The sequence below is a fragment of the Neopelma chrysocephalum genome, unplaced genomic scaffold (assembly GCF_003984885.1).
Source record: "Neopelma chrysocephalum unplaced genomic scaffold, ASM398488v2 Primary Assembly neopelma1_22, whole genome shotgun sequence".
NCBI classification, from domain to species: Eukaryota; Metazoa; Chordata; class Aves; order Passeriformes; family Pipridae; genus Neopelma; species Neopelma chrysocephalum.
The window spans coordinates 24202604-24220356 of record NW_020897689.1 but is presented as its reverse complement, the minus strand read 5'-3'; the positions used below and the strand labels follow the sequence as shown (position 1 = coordinate 24220356).

The 17753-nt window shown below is 42.6% G+C and overlaps 1 protein-coding gene across 1 annotated transcript in view; it reads left to right on the top strand.

Annotated features, from left to right (window-relative positions):
• CABLES1 (Cdk5 and Abl enzyme substrate 1) overlaps positions 1-17753 on the top strand; it is a 75138-nt gene that overhangs the window by 38245 nt on the left and 19140 nt on the right. Inside the window, exons 4-5 of the mRNA XM_027675913.1 lie at positions 911-1003; positions 7804-7881. Coding sequence (XP_027531714.1) covers positions 911-1003; positions 7804-7881 — 171 coding nt within the window. The remainder of the gene's footprint in view (positions 1-910; positions 1004-7803; positions 7882-17753) is intronic.

The following is a 17753-nucleotide window of genomic DNA, read 5'->3' as shown; positions in this document are numbered from 1 at the left end:
GAGGATGCTTGTCCCTTAGCTCCCATGGAGGATGCAGCAGCCTCGGTCCAGCAGCCCTGGCTGTGCAGGGAGCACAGGAGTTGCGCTATCTGCAGTACCTGCCTGTAGTGCCGTGCCTTGCAACAAAACAACACTGAGATGAAACAGAGAAAGCTTTCACATGCGCTGTGGTTTCAGCTGATTAGAAAGAGGCGAGGGGGGGGAGAGAGGGGAGGATATTGCTGTTTGTCTCATCTCTCCTCCCTCTGGCAATTTCTTTCTGTAACTGCAATTTATAAAGTGCATTCAGATGTAAAATAGATTTAAGGCTTAATGTTTTCAAGATTGATTATTTTTTTTACTGAGATAATTTATTTTCAGTTGTTTTGCATACTATCAGGGATATGAAAAGTAATATTTAGAGTTAAAAGCAAATAGGAATTATCCTTGACAATGGGAGATTTTAAACCTTTCTAAAATTAAACCAAAAAAGAACTTTCTTTAATGGCTCCTTTATCAATAGCTGAGGAGGTTACAAAAGCGTGGGTGTTGATGCGAGTGGAAAAATTGCATATTTACCAGGTTTTGGCTTAGTTTAATTTTTTCCCTCTGAAAGCTTGAGCTAAGCTGTCACGGCAGATTACAGGAAGTCTTACTTTGCTGAGATTTTTTAATGATTTTTTTTTTTTTTGCGTGAAGGGAGGGGAATGGTGCCTTTTCTTATTATTATTTTAAATATTTTTTTGTTTGAGCTGTCTAGTTTCCAGACTTATTGTCTTTATTGTTCTTGCTGATTCCTAACACAGGGTGACTTGAATCATTTGTCTCGTCTTTCCTTCCTGCTTTTGTGTAGACTTCTTGGCTGTACAGCAGGGAACTGAGTACTTCTATTTTTTTCTTTCTCCCCCCCCGCAACTGATTTATTTTTCAGATGTCGGACACTCTCAGGATCACCCAGACCAAAGAACTTTAAGAAGGTTCATTTTATCAAGAACATGCGGCAACACGATACCAGAAACGGCAGGTACTGTGCATGCAAAGGCTGCTTCTGCAAGGCAATCCATGGGGCACGAGGGAAGGGGCAGGATCCGCAATCCCTGTGCAAGAGTGCAGTGTGCCATTGCCACTCACCACATACATACTCATGGCCTCTAACACAGTCTGTGAAGGTGCAGGCTGCAGTGCACACTGCTTCCTCGAGGGAAGTACATGTCAATGGAAGTGCTATAGCCCTTAGATCTTAAGACCTGTGTCTCCTTAATGCAAATAACCTGCATAAAAGGAAAATCTGTGGTGCCATTGGAGTAAACTAGGCATAATCTGGTTGCATTTCTTTGAGAGTGTTGCCAGGTTTGAAGTGTGAGAGGGGCATGCAGATGAACCTGCCTGGACCAGGTTTAGCAGTGGTTCAATGCTACTTCATCTGCATCTATCAGTGGATACAAAGTGCCGATTGGTAAATGTACAGCCAGGGATGGTCATGGCAAGGTGAGGCATGGGATCCTGGTTTTCATGGTAGATGTAGGCAGAGTCTTCCAGGGGATGTGTGAGGGGTGCAGCTGTGACTGCAGCACACCCCGAGCTGGGACGTGGACTTCCCAGGTTACAGCTACAGGCACCTGTGGGACCTGTACAGCAGGAATTGGCTGGGACTTCACTTACTGCAAAGGCCTGGTGTTCCCATCAGCAAAATGGATTCTTTATTGCAGTATCATCCAGCTCAGAAGTGAAACTAGCTCCTCCCTCCTTGTAAAGAAAATACCTGCCCTCTCTGATTTTTCCAAAGACAATTTCTCCATGTGCAGCGTGATTTTTTTCCTTCTTGTTCTTCCAAACCTGAATAGGTTTGAACTAGGCTACCTGAAGAGGTTGCATGTAGACTAAACTGGCCCACGGAGAGTTGATGCTTGCACATACCTATTCTCATAAAACTGCCATGGCCGAGAACCACGTATGTGCTGGTGGACTGATTTGTGCATGTAGCCTTTACTTCCATCAAACATGGCACCATGTCAGTAGAAACTCTGACACTGCATCGAACCACAGGTTTTATGAATTGAATTCTGGTAGGTGTTACTTGGCTCAAGAAAAATTTTCTTCACTTTTATTCTCACACATACAGTTAAATGCAGTACAAGGTAGTAATCAACATAAATGTTGCAGAAGGTGACCCTGAGAGATTGTAGAAACAGCTTACTTATCAGACACACGCAGAACTATTGACTTGACTATTGTCTGACTAGCAGCTGATTGTTGTCTTTACAACAAACACGTGTGGAATCAAACGCTGAAAAGCAGACCTCTAATTTTAGTCCACTTTGTGCATAAGTAGATGTATGTTCTTGGAATTTCTTACAGCAAAAAATACTTATAAGGTATTATACAAATTCCACAGAGAATGAGTAATTTCTGAGTTGAGTGTATAAAATCCATGCATAAACTTGATAGAAATACTATCTGCAAAACAATGAATAAATATTTGATTAGTAAACTCTTTTCTCTGTGTTTTGTAAAAAAGTATTTGTAACATTTTATCTTAATTCACAGATCAGTCATTATGCCTGACAATAAAACTGAGTATTTTTCTTGTTAAGAAAACAGCGAGGAAGCTTCTGTTATTCAACTGACTTCTTATCTTTATCAACAGACACAGTTTTCCAGAATATTTCCACAATTGTAATAAAGATCTCTTTATGTAGAATACAGATACAATAAGAGACAGTTTCGGAAATAGCTTTCGTCCTATGGTTGTAGAGCCACAACGATATTAGCTAAAAATCAAATATAAAGTTAACACTTTGTGTCACTTCTCTGTCTAGCAGTAAGTAAGCTGAGCCCAGACTCTGTTTTTCTAAGGGGTCTGGATGTAGTTGCAGTCACTGAAGTTAATAGGCATTCTGGATGAAAAGGACCTCTAGAAATTCAGTTGGATCTTCTTTATGTGTTCATCGTAAAATCAACAGTGTTTCTGAGTACCTTAAGACCTTTAAAGCTGGTGTCCTCCCCAATTTCCTGTGACACCAAGAAGCCCAAGTATTGCAATGGATAGAAAACCCTCCTGAGGCTCCTTTCCATGCCTGAAACCTTGTCCCAGGGGGCTCATGCATGGTTGTGCAGGACACAGGTGCTGAGCTAGGCTGGAGTCAGGCTCTCTGAGCTCTCTCCAAAACCCCTGACTGACCCTTCTGTCACAGCATGTCAGCCTTTCACTTAACTTGAGGAACCCAGCTTTGAAAACATCTACACTGACTATATTTTTGGGCGGTGAATTTAGTGACTGGGCTTTAAAATAGCTAGCACATAATTGTTTTACTGGCTTGTGACTGTGAGTGTCACAGCAAAGAAAACTGCAGTGTGGGTGATAGCTCAGGGCTCCTCTCTCTATTAACTGCCCTTACGTGTGGCTCTCAACGTGATGTGTCCTTTTCCTGCAGCACTGAGAGCTCTTCCTCTCTCAGCCTTGTGGATGACATGTGGAGCGACGATGCTCTGGGTCCAGCCTTTGTCAGTCCAGCAGCAAGGCAAGATTAGCTGTGGTTGAAATAGGAGTTCAGCTATTTAGCACAGAGAAAAAACACCTATGCTCAGACCAGAGCTTATCAGCTAGTCCTTATAAAGCTTCCTGTTGATAGCTCTTTGCACTGGTTAAACCGGTTTCTTTGGATTTGTAGGACGTGGCTTATTAAAGGAGGTAGAAAATTAGGTTTCCTAGACTGTATTATCAAAGCACTCTTGTAAAATAGCACAAAATAAACTTTCCCATGCAAAGACAAAGACAAGTCAACCATAACATACAAACTAGCAGAGGTAGTCACCAGCATGTGGTTTTACCCACTTCACTCAGCAGGTTTATTGGTGATATCCTCCATAAGCTCTGAAACAGATTAGCAAAAACAAGCCACCTAAACAGCAACCTGAGCCAGCTGAACAAACAGTTAATGGTGAAAATGGGACAAGAACATTTCTGTGGTTATCGTATAGAGCAAATATAAGAAGCAGTAAAACAATGTTCCTCTCCCACCCCCATGCCATTACTTTCTCAGTTATTTTGTTAGTGTACACATCTAAATAAAGGCCAAGCACCATCATGAAAGGTCTCTTTTGCTGCCCTTTTAGTTGTGGAAATGCAACACATGCAGTCCAAGAGACTGACTGTTCGCAGCATCCTCACAGTTCATAATTCCCCTCAGCCACCTTCTAATAGCCCTTGAATTTGTGAGACTCCAAAATGAGAGCTGCTACCCAAACAGCATCTGTGGTTTGTGTGTTTGCCTTTTGCGTGCTGGGCAGCAGGGTCCTGGCTGTCAAATATCAACCAACCACGAATGAGACAAGAGGCTACAGTATTCCACATGTGATTGGTGTATATGGCGTATATCACATAGCCTGATCACAGCCTTTTGGTGCAACACAATGAAACCTAGACAGACACTGAAGAAAGCAGACGTTATTCTTCAAGTCAAGCAAAGTACTGATTCTGTTGAGAACTTTGTGCTCAGCAACTTTTTTCATAGCATACACCTCATAAAGAAATTCAAAGATTAGCTTTTACAGTCTTAGACCTTTGCACATTGTCAGAACTCTCTTGCAAAATAATGGTTGCTCCGAACCCTAATAATCAGTACAACTTTTTGGTGAAATGTGAGAATTAGAGAGCGAAAAGCTTTTCATGAAGTGATTCTAAACATGTCTAGGTGGTACAACTGGAATCAGGGCACATAAACCCACTCTCAAACTGCTTTTGATGTCAGAGATAGCTCATTCAGAGCTGCACAGGATCGTAGATATCCTTTGTTGAAGAGCTGAAAAATGCTTTTCTCCCATAAGCAATAATTCGGTTTTCTTGAACAGCAGTGGCTTCCACCACACCTTTTTGTCCAAAGCAAACTTTGTGACAAGTTTCTGGACTTTCTGCTCAGCAAACCTTTGCAGGCCTTCAGAATTTTTTTTGTTACCATGCATGTCATCTGACCTCTACATAAGATGCTGGTTTATCCCTCCATGGTCGTCTGACCACTGCCTTCCCTGCTTTCCTTCCAGTCCAGCTCCTAAGGCTGTTTTGCATCAACCTCCTCCAGCAGTTCTGGTTTTGTGGCATCCTGGCAGTGGAGGCTGTGGGCTCCTCTCACACTCTGTGTGGGAGATCTTTGTGTAAAGAAGGTCTGCCAGTTTATGGAAAGAGAGGCAATGCTTGGGTCCCAAGGGAAAAAAATCTGAAAAAAATACAGGCTGGGCTGGTGCTTTTTATTTCCTTTCTTGTCTGATTCCTTCTGATACACACAGTTCTGTGGTAACTTCCTACTGTTGTCTTTGCTTGTGGACATGGAAGCACCAGTTTGTTTTTCTTTAAGTATTAGGAGTTGAGTGGTATTTTTAGGGAGGTGTAGGGCGTTGGTGGAAGAGCTGTATTTCCAGAAGCAACCAGGGGGAGGGGGGTAATATGCTTAGTGGGTACTGCGGTTTTCCGAATTCAAAGATGCTTTCTGATGTCAGCCTCGAAATCTGTGCCAAGTTTCATACATCAGCAAACAAGGCTTCCAGTGAACAAGCAAGCTGTTGTGAGTAGCAACCATTCAGCAATAAGCAGTGGCAAGCACAAAATTAATCATATGCCAGGGCTTTTTTGCTTGTGGATTGCCGTTTTCAAATGTGAAAAATTATTCCCCCCTGCTCTTTAACTTACTGCTGCACCATGAGACCGTCTTACAGGATCTGAGATATTTACCATAGGTAAGCAGTATTACAGCATTCAGACAACAATGAAATCATACTTCATCTGCTGCAGGAGAGCTTCCTGAACATGTGTGCATATTTATTACTAAAAACCCTCCTTTATTACAGGGTAAATACCCCTTTGCTTTTAAACATGCCTCTGAGGGAGAAAATAGGATTGCTGTAACAGAATGATCCAAGAGAAGGAAAATCAATCATTCTGCATTTTTCCAAGCATTATGTGCAGTGGCTGTCTTGGGGAGCTAAACCTTTTCTAAGAATGATGACTAAGCTGGTCAGTTAAGGAAACAGTGTTTTAATAACAGCTAGTATGAGATTTATAGGTGCTTATGCTGGTTTTCAGATAGTAAAGAACAAAATATCTTCCTAGGGTTTGTTGTCCAGCTTTGGCCAGTGCAGGACAAAGGATGAAAAATTCAGGTGAAATCCTCACATACAGATCTGTGGGACACAAGGTGAGAAAAATCAATGTTGGAGAGCAGAGCAAGGAAGTGCAGTAGCCCTGACAACCAATGTAGCAGTAGGTCGTAGCATTTTGACCACAAGTGGAGATTTTTAGAAAGGTAAAACAGCAGTAAATTCTAACACTAATCAGGTCAGAAAACAGCACAAATTGCCGTCACTTAGAGTAATTTGTCGTGGTGCAGCCTGTTGGCCAACTTTAGAGGGAAGAGGGCTCAGTACAATTGTACAATTCTCAGCATCCTGAAGGTAATAAGGAAAGAGGGTATATTTATGAACAATCAGTTATTTATTGGCATTTTATATCTTACATCTTGATCAAGCTTCTCTTGGCTTCTTGCCAATCTGCATCTCCCAAAACTATAGTAATGTAGCTACTGAGAGTCCATGCTGTTTTATGGAAAGTAGGTCTTCACCTCAAGGTGGTTTTGATGTTGCTTAATGATATGTCAGATGGCTAAAGGCAGTAGTGTGACTGCGCAACAGATAGGTTCCTCCAAGCTATTTGATTTAAAGAAAATGAACTCTATCAGAGCTGAAACCAGGACAGTATCACACAGTGACTTTGCAGATGTTGCAGAGATTTGGAGACTGGTTAAAAATACAAGGCCTTTGCTCTAAGAGTGTCCTGGATTCTGAGATAAGCTCTCTGCAGGCAGATAATGTATGCTTTCATGTAAACAAATCTTGAGCTAACTCCCTAAGGAATTCCTGAGGAATAAAGGCAAGCCATGTTTACAGGAGGAGGAATTCATCGCTGACAGTGACTGAGACAGACGTTGGGCTGCAGGAGAAATGGCAGGGTACTGTGGGATCAGTCATGCCTGAGTATCAATGCAACATCATAACCAGGAAGGCTAATGTAATTATTGAGCACAGAGGCTGGCAGGTCATCAGGGCTAGACACTGATCTTAAAGGTAAGACTGGAAGATGTGCCACTGCTGAGGTCAGTGATAATTCCCAGAGACCAAGAGAGAGTGATGGGGAAAAACAGAAGGCTCAAGGAGGAGCCTTGAAAACAGTGAAAGGATCTGAAAGCTTATGACAAGAGCAGACTTAGCCTGATTCGTGGATGAAGTCTATTTCAGGAACAAGAAGCTGAAAATCAAGGGAGCCCTTTGGTTTAGCAGAGAAAGGTCACAACCAGCAGCCAGAAGTTCTTTGTCCAATAAATGCAGATTCCAAGTCAGCCACAGAATTGTGGTGTGTATCACCAGTAGTTGTTGGTGTGTATTACTTGGGATGCTGCTGGATTTGTCTGTTTAGTTTCAGCCATCGTAGTGAGTTGTCAGAATGGTCCCATGCCTTTCTGGGTGGACTCCTTTCACTAGAAAAGCATCTATCCTGGATTCCAAGTAATGTATTCAAGGTAGTTTTCCTAGAAAGCCTACAGAAGGGATGGGACTCCACTACTTGTTTACAACTTATTTGCTATGGCACAGGCTTCAGCACTTCTGTAAAGACACCGTAGCGCGACTCCTGTGAGATAAAAAAGAGGAGGGAGGAATCATCCATTATGGAAGTTTATGATTACGAATTCCTCAGTGGTAACATCTGTTGCTTTGCTTATTGTGGTGGGATTTTTAAATTTTAGTCTTTGATTTCTTTTATTTTCTTTTATATTTTAGAATAGTCCTTATCAGCAGCAGAAGATCCTTCTGTAGCATATTTTCAGTGCTGCCATATCGAGACTGTACCCAAGTCGGGTATGTATATTTATACATGTACTGCATAGTCTTTCTGGGCCTGCATGTGGACCTGATAACAGATGACAGCATGATGGAGGATAATGCTTTTAGATATCTGTTCTGAGAAGAGATAAATGCACTTGCGTGTGTTCGCCTTGTGGAACATTACCAGGTTAAAACTACTGCTTTCAGTCCCCAGTTTATTTATATGTGCTGTGGTATCTGTGATTATTAAGCTGGAGAAAACTACCCTCCTGAAATTGATGTTCTTGAAAAATGCACTGTTTTTATTGTATCTTCTGACTTCACTCATCTTTGACAAAACAAATACTCTAGACAGCACAACTTCAATAAGTCATCTTAGCTTTCTCATTCTCCCATGGAAACATGGTGCTACTGTATCTGTATTTCCAGAACTATGAAGAAACATTTGGATTTAAACAGAATACCTTTTTGTTGTGCTTTTAGCCATTGGTCAGATCATTCAGTCAGTGAAAACAGATTATTTTGGACATAATACTGTAGAGGTTCATAGCTGGTATAAACGATGTCCGCGCAGCTGCCTTGCATCCCTTGACGTGCTGAGACACTATACCTCAGTTGGAAAGTTTCTTCAGAATGAAGTAGTTCTCCAAAGACTGAGAAAGCTTTTCACTCTTCCAGTGAAACTACAGAAGTGAAAGAAACTGGATTTGGCTGGAGGATGTTGCCTGGCAGGCTCTGACAACCAGCTGGATGCCTTCAGAGGTGCAGTGCAAGGCTGGGAAAGGCAGTGCTGGTGGGCAGCAGCTTAATGCCCCTGGGGCAGGGGAATGAAGTGTGTCTACCATGGCCACGTGCCAGAGAGCTGAGAAGTCCTTGTAGTTGGGGTTGACTCAGTGACTGCAGGGCACAAAATTTGTGGAAAATTATCAGCTGATACACTGAGATGGGTTTGAAAGACCCAAAAATCATCTAGAGTCAAATATCCAATGTATAAAAACTGAATTTGGCTCATACTTTTCAGCCATCTATTTAGTTCTGGAGAAAGATTTGTCACAAGCTGCTTGTGCATCAGTAATTCAAAGCAAAGGGAGATTATTTTTAATGCACAAAGGAAGGAAATACCTTTGTAGGGGGGTTGACTTGGCCTGCTGTCTCTTGCAGTAAATTTTTTCCCTTAATTAAATTGTGATGACACATCAGGCAAATTCTTGACAGACTGGCAGATTTGCTCAGTGTTCTTGAGTACACTGTCATTCATTTATGGTCATCGCCCCGTGGAAATTGCCTTTTTATTGAAAACTGAATATATTTTGAAATGCTGATGGCTGGTTATACCTTCTAAATTATAGCAGTAATGAGGCCAGCTTCAAAACTAAATATTATTTCAGCACGTCATGTCTTGTATCATGCTTGCGCAGCAAGAAGGGCATGGGCCGAGAAGGTAGCAAGTGCCAGTACACAACAATCCAGCCTTGTTTCCTTTGCTAAAAAGCCAAGATTTAAAAAAAAAGCCCTCTGTCTTTCTTCCAGAGCATCAGAGGAAGAGAGAAACAATTCAGTGGCACCTCCTTCCAGGAACAGCTGGAGCAAAGAACAGATGAGGCAGTATAGCATAAACTGTAGCCACTCTGTTCAGGCTGCACAGTGCTTGCTTACTTCATTGCACATTTTGGATGTGGAGGAGGAGGAGGGAGAGACACCGGATGCTCATTTGAAGTACTGTAGCGACAGCATCCTTTAGCTTTGCTTTCTCTGAATCTCTGGATTGCTGATGTCTGTCCCCGGGCAAGATGTCCCAACTGGTTTATATTCTGCAAACATTACTGAATAGTTAACAAAAAGAAACAGATCATTACAGGGAACCATGGGCACATCTGAAATTTGACTGGAGAAATTGTGGCAGGAGCGGGACAGTAGGATGGATGAGCAGGGAGGAAGAACTGTTCCATGTGAGAGGAGCACACAGTGGAGCTGCTGCTGCTTCTCCACCTCTGCTCTGACTTACAGGCGCTACAGCCAGTGAGGAAATCAGCAGCCACAGCTGTGTTTTGTGGAGGCTGCCAGCTCCTGTTGCACTGTAGTCAGTGCAGAAGAGCTGTACTCTATCAATGCTGGCAGATAACTGCAGGAGCAGAATCATTATAAAAACCTGTGTGAAAAACAATTCCTGAAGTCACAGCTAAACTCTGTGTACTTGCCCAGGGTGGATGGGGCAGCATCACCCCTCACCAATGAGGTGCAAGCAGTGTGCTCTAGACTGTGTCCCTCACTTGCCCACCCTCCATGCAGAGGTCAAACTACAACAGCAAGAACCCTTCTCAAATCTCCAATGTTTTTAAGTGTTTGTACTAATACAAATGGAAGTCTGGGGATTGCAGGGAGGAGAGCCATAGAAGTATACTCAAGAGGATGAAGTTTGAGGTGTCCCTTAGTATACATTTCCCAAATCTGCCTCTCCAGCAGCTGGGCAGCTGCCAGCTCACTGGAGTGAAGCTGGCAGGAGGCTTTTGAAGGGAGGCGTACTCGGAGCAGCGTAGATGCTGCTGCTGCTGAATGACAGGTTTTTCTCCCTGAAGTTTCAGAAGGCCAATCTGATGGTAGTTGCTGAGGCTGAGAAGGAAGGACACCATGTGCCAGGGGAATTACTTTCTCTAGTCTTCTCTGTTATAATGAAGAGAAGTAAAATGTATAAAGCAGAGACCAATATGGGGAGAAAAAAAAGTCATGTACAGATCTAATAACTAGAATTTTTTGTCCTCAAAATTTTGTCCCTATCTTGACTCTGATGGAAACCTAATGTTTTAGCTTCAAGTGCTTTTATACAAGGGAAAGGGGGAGAACCAAAACTAAATTGACAGAGGTTTTGAGATGGATTATCTCCTGCTGGAGTCACTGAGAGGCAAGTACTTTTGTGGATCTGGGACATAAATTCTCTCCAGAACTGACAACATTAAGATTGTCAGTATCTTTGCTAGTGACATGAATACAGGCACAGTTTTACCTGTTTTCATGGCCAAGAGTAGGGGAATGAAGTGGACCAGAGCTTTTCTTTTCTAGACCAGCAGAGCAGCTGTGAGAGCAGACATAGCCAGGTGAAAGCAATGTAAGGAAAGCTACAAGGCAAGTCAGGAGCTGAAGGAGGTGCTGAGCATCTTGCCTGCTGGCATCCCTTGGTCCCCAGCATCTCTTGGTGTTACAGCCCAAAGTCATCGAACCCTACACAGGGTTTAGTGGTGGCTAAGAGGAGTGATGTAATGATGCAGGTTGTCCTGCACCTGTGAGAGCACTTGTAACAGTGTTATTACCTCTGTTCTTAAATTAAGAAACACGCACAGAGAAATTATCATTATAGGCTGATCTGCAGAGGCAGGTAGCACCTACAGGATCCAGCAACACAGAAAATGTTGTCTGAATGTTTGGCTTTGATGATGTCTTTATGACATACAAAGCCATTGTGTGATGCACAGGTTAGAGGCAAGGCAGTTCAAGTGCTAATGCTCATACTGCAGGTTTGGTTTGTGCTGTTGCTATTCCTTTTTTCAATGTATTGGAAACCTTCATGGCAAAGGGTATTCACTATATAAATTTTTATGCTGAGCAAAAATCTTGGTAACCTGTGTAGCAAGCATGCTGTTGCCACACAGAGGTTTTTGCAGTAACGTTTACAAACAAAACACGTGGATGAGGAGATGCAGCAGTGACTACGGAACATGTTTTTACCATTGTGGAGAGATACTTGTGCTTTAAAAAAATTGTTTCTCCTCTCCTTTTTCACCATTCACTGATGTTATACAATGGATCATGTTGACACCCCAATATTCTTTAGTAATACTTGCAAATTTGAAGAATCGTATGTAATGTTATGCTAATACTATTCTTCAAGTTCTTCTTTCTTCTTTAAATATAATATTGCAGAAGATGAAAGAGCTACTTTATGAAGTGTATTGAAACCGGATTTCTGGCTCAGCATCCACTTCATATCTTCCTTGCTGCAGATGAGAATTAACCCCCATCTAGTTCTGCAGATGGGCAGAAAATTGGAGGTAGTGACCTCCCATTTTTATCAGAGGTACACACCCTGAACTGCTGTGGAACACACCTCCTTTGTCAGAGGTTGGTTGTCACAGTGGAAGCTCACAGCAAGTGGAGTTGAGCCTTGATACTGTTCCTCTTCCAGGACAGGGGAAGATGCCTCAGGTCAACAGCAAGTAGCTACCCCATCGCACACACACTCACCACAGCCATATACACCCACATGCTGACCTGCTCGGGGCCCTCAGAGGGGATTTGTGTCACGGCAAACCAAAGAGTGAAGCCGTTTGCCGATGGGTTAAACAAGACTTGAAGGAATTATTCATTTGGAAATGGGCTCCAGATGGTTTGAGGTGAATTGGATTTCAGCCCTTTGAGACAGGAGCTGAGGATCAGACACAGCAGATATTAGCCTTTTAGCATTAGGCAGGTCATGCTCCGGGCACTCAAGTCCCTAAAGAGGAACTGTTATGGCCAGACTCTCCGGAAGGTGTCTGCAGGTTTCTGCCCACCCCACTTCCCAGCATGGTCTGTGCAAGGGCACTCATGCAAGGACACTCACACAAGGACCCACTGCATGACCCCAGCCAGGATGGAGAAGGACCAGGTTCAGCTTTGCCTCCAGGTAACTACCCTGGAAAGGACATATATCCCGGGCAGGGAAGAAGGGAACCCATTCTCCGTTACTTGCCTCATCTTGAAGCTTCTCTAGGCACAACTTCTCCATCAGCTTCCAAGGAGATGGTCATCATCATCACCATCATGGCTAGGCTTCGCGAACGAAGATTTGGGAAAGTCTCTATCCACATTTGTTACAAGCACGCTGGTGGCTAATAAGGCTAATACTAGATAGACAAGTCCGATTGCAAAAGGCACAGCAGAAAGACTCCTTAGGTGGTATATTCTGCAAGACACGGTTCTTTCTGCGTTGTCTTTTCTCCTCGAGAGTAATCCTGGATATGTTCTCAAAGGAAGCAGCAGCGTTATAGATTGTGTGTCTCCAGACCTCCCGATTTGAGGCCAGAGTAGACCAGTTAAGGAGATGGTACAAGTCTGGCAGTTCTCACAGATGTTGTCAGAATTGCTCCCTGTGGCCTGCAGGACATGGTGACCTGCAAAAATGCTCTGCATATGCTTGCAGCCAAGTGAGAACAGTCCAATTCTCATTAGTATTTTAAGGTGCCTAAGCATTTCAAAAAAAAAGGTGATAGCAATGTCACTGTCACTGTCAGAGGTGTTTTATCAAGGAGGAAGAAGGTACCGAGTTGTCTTTCCCCCCAAGAATGTCAATGGCAAATGCATTCACAGATTGAAATCGTACCTATTCTGATGATATTTTTTGTGATGTAAGAACCTTTTAAGAGCTTCCACGTTTCTGTGAAGTCCTGTCCAGAAGATGAATCTGGAGGACCTGGGGGGGAGGAGGAGAGCTGGTGGTGTCACCCAAATGCAACACTGCAGCATGGTTAGTCTTACATTGAACTCTCAGCCACCAGGCTCACATGACTGACTGATGGCAGGGCTGGAGGTGGTGAGCTACAGGACAGAAAACTCAGAGCATCAGACAGTGCACATCCTTATAAAAATGGCCAATTCATCTCATCTTTTATTTTTCATGGCATTGAATTCATTAAGGAGTTAGAAACGTATCTGCAGCAGGCATAGCTGCTGAATATTGCTGCCTTGACAAAAATATAGGTATTCATCTGACAAAACTTGCCTCCAGCTATGGGAAATAATGCAGTATGAGTAATCAAATGGATTGAAGCCCAGGAAGCAGACCATTCTTCTGAAGGAAAGTAGCAAGTCGTTAGATAGAAAGAATTTGTGTCCTTCTCAAAAATGCTACTAACTAGCTTCATCCAGTTTCTAAATATAAGTCGCTGCTGAATTTAACTTTGAATTTAACTAAGTGCTGTCCAGAACAATAATGAGTTCAATGATACCAGGAGTGAGAGGTTTTCAGTACTGTCACTTCAGATAACATCTAACCACAATGATCAATTAGTTCATAGACCTGGCGTTTCCAACAGCCTTCTTTACCTAAACTGTGCAACCTTTGTTCATCTTTAGTGTTAAACTGGGTACGAAAGTCATATGCAAAATGAGGCAAGAAAAAGAAACATTTAGGTGAGGTTGTCTTGCACCCCTGACACACCCCTGCCGTCAGTTATTTGGCAGGTCAGTGAGTGTGGGAAACAGGGCAATATTTACAGGAGAAATCAGAGCATCTAAATTGCCATATGGATAGTAGCAATAAGCAGACAGCAAAGCAGGATACTCTGTTATGTCCTTCAGATTTGTTACCAAGTTCCTTGCTGTTCTTCCCCAACAGATTTTGTATGCGAGGCATTTTTAAGTCATCAGTCTTGAGTTCTTTTCCTGAGCATTTATCATTCTGTAGGCCTATCATTCTTTTAGCCCTCTCACGAATTGAACAAAAAAAGAAAACCAAACATGTATTAGCTTTACAGAAAGACACAGAAATCTGAGGGCTTTTTTCCCTCAATGGGACATTTCAAAACTAATCATCTCATGTATGAATTTTATAGAACCACCATTGCTCATTCTTTTGAGTTGCCCTATTCCCTTTGATTGAAGTTAGTCAATGAATCTTCCTAATACTTTTAGTCTGTGTTGGGCAAAACATCAGGAAAAGAGGTGTGCTGACATCTGAATATCTTTGGAGAGAGAAAAAGGAAACTGGCCCATTATGGCCATCTTTTCAGGAGCTTTTCTACCCCCTCTCCCTCTAAAGTGCAGCTGGAGTTGTTCTGGCAACACTAATGGCATTAGGCTCTGAAAGCTCTTGATCAATTATAGCAGGCAGTTTCAGGCAGTGGGAAATCTACTGCTGGTTAGACTGGCAGTGCATCTTTTCCAGAGCTGTCATTTCCCTTGTCCCTGTAAACAGAGATGATAAGTAGAAATTATTTACAGTGACGGACGAGAACAGCATCTTTTCTTGGTGTCTCCTGAACTGCTTTTGCTTTTAGAATAAATCTTAAGAGTCAGGAATCACTAAGCATAAAATATAGGTAAAGAAGGCTGACATCTCTAAATAACAATTATCAGATTCCTTTTTTTCAGTAAGCAGAAGGCTTTTTCATGTATCTAGAAATCTATTTAATATTTCATGGACTCCTAAATTATTCACGGGTTAGAGTGCTCAACTCTTACTGTCATTTAAAGAGCAAGTGCCCATCAGGAGTCTTGCATGGGACTTTGTAGATCACGTCAAAGCATAACATTTGGTTCATAAAAGAAATGTTATACTTCCAAAGGTAACAGCATCCAATTTATATTCTGTTAATCCTGGCCTGGCTAATAAAAGACATGATGAGATTTCTTGTTTTGATCCTTATCTATCTGCTCATTAAACCTTTTCACCATCCGACAGCAAAACTGGGATCCCAAGTTACCTGGTGTTCTTCCAAGAAAATCTTTGAACTCTTAGAGTGAGAAACTTTTTGTTTTTTCCTTTTTAAGGAAAGTACCCAGTCTCACCACTTATTAGACTCTCCGTTAGTCACACTACCAAGTCCAGAGACTTTAATTGCTGGGACTGAAGCCCCTTCACAATGGGCAGCTCCAGTGAGCCGACAGGTGTCCCACTTCACTCCCTAAACTCACCACATGCACACTCAGTCAGATCACAATTCCTTACTGGTTCAACCCCAGGTTTCCCTTAGCAGAGCCTGAGATGTCTCGTTCCATAAAGCCATTTACTCACGGCTCAGTAACACAGAAACAGCTCCAGCTGGTGCCACCGAGGAGCACCCCCAACAAAGGAACCTCAGAGTCTCCGTGAGCTAAAGTCTCCCTCTACCTCCTCTTCAGCTCCTTCCCCCTTCTCTGTGTCTATCCACCTACTGGCTCAACGGTCTTCATCTCCTTTGTTATCCAAAAGGTTGGCAATTCCCGGCTCCTGCTGTGTCTCCCAGTGTTCATTCACCTAGCTGGCATCACCCATCTTCATGCCCTTTGTTGTCACAAAGGTTGGCTGTTCATGGCCTCTTGTCTCAGGCTCCCACCTGGAGTCAGTCTGCATTTCAATCTGCATCTCAATCTCAGCTACCTGGACCAGATGTATTCCTCAACATTCTGCAGTCCTGAATAACTAAAATAATATGCTTAATTTTACATGTAATTTATAACACTGCTAAGCTTTCTGGAAATGGTATGCATGAATAGAATATCTAGAGCTTGATATTGATGTTAATCAGAGTAACTCCCTAAACTTTGACAGCAACTGGGATCTAGTTTTTTGCCTCCTGAAGAAATGTTATCCCAAATCCTCTCATTTCCTCAAGCTTTCCCTGCTCAAATAAAGTGAAGGTAGTAAAAGTTCCCGTGATTTATTTTTGCTTTTCTGTGTCTGCTCAAATCCCTTGAAAAGTTTGTTAAAAAGCACTTTTGGAAATAAAACCGGAAAATCAAAACTGAGGAAGAGGAGGAAGGAAGTTTTCTTCCCTTTAAAACCTCTTTGGCAAGGACCATCTTTCCTACTCTACATTTTCTAAGCACCGTTTACTACTGTATTTTGGTTTGTGCAATTCCTCAGTCCCATCAGTAATCTAAATAACAAACACAGTGAAAGCTTGGCTGGTTTTTATACGAGGTGCCTATCTTCCAAATGCTCCTCCCTTTCGGGGCCCCTCGGCTGTGGTGCCATGTGAGTGCATGTGTCCTGAAGAACTTGGTGGCGGTGTCTGGCCACACTGCTGCGGTGGCTGTACCCAAACAACCGTCCCAACTCATCCCTTGGCACGACTTGCCATTTGGAGAGGGCTAGGTGAAGTCATCCCCCAGGTCTTTCCTAGCTGTTGCTCTTGGGATTTTGGGGGTGTGGGGAGGAAGCAGTTGTGCTGGAGCTCTACCCAACAGCAGGGTGGCAACCCTTGGGCTTGCTCTCCCAGCAAGAGCTTTGCTGAGGGGTCCGTGAACTCTTTTATCTTTAATAGGAGGGAGGAAAAAAAATCAAGGCCTGTCCTGCAAAAACTTGGCTACCTTGCTGTTGATCACATGATAGGGAACTCAAAAAGGATACAGTAAAATAGCATAGGAATTCCATATTAGATGTTCACCAAGGTCTTTTATGAGTGAGAGGAGGATGTGTATAAGCCAGGATGAGCCTTTCCATTTTCATGCTCATAAGAAACTGCACATTGTTTGGTGCTGATTTTCCTCAAGAGAGGAAGTTTAATTCTCTGTTTTATGGACACGTTTCTCTCCAAAGAGTAATATTTTATTACTCCATTTTACAACACAAGCAATCATATACTACCTAGAAATATAGAGCATATGCGGAGGAGGGGAAGACCCCAAGTAACCTTTGCAAAACACCTAGGATGAGGGAAAATGACTGCAATGTTGTTCACAGGGTCCTGAAAGGAGAGTCTTCTTTAGAAACATCAGAAATATACAGAAATGGAGGTATTAGTGTCCATCTATCTTCAGCTGATGTTGAGGAATGATCCCTGTGTGTGCTCGCACATGCCAGCTAACCCTGCTCCTTGCTTCCAGAGCACTGATTTCTTTTCAGTCCCCACAACTGCTCTTTAATTTTTAAAGCTGTTGTGCTGACTCTTCAAAGGTTGATGGATTTCCATTTGATGAATTACAAAGTTATCTATAATTGCATGGAAAAATTTCTCTGTGACTTGTTTTCAAAGTTGTAACAGCATTGTTTCTTGCTCTGTGTCTGTAAGGTCTTGAATGGAAGGAAACCAAACTGTTCTGCTTTCAGGTTATTCAGATACTTGCTTTCATTTTTGGGTTCAGGGGCTTCTTCAGGTTGTGCATTTGTTTCACAGATAACACCTGCTGAAATGGTTACTATTTGGCATTTATCTCTATGAGAAATATTTCTC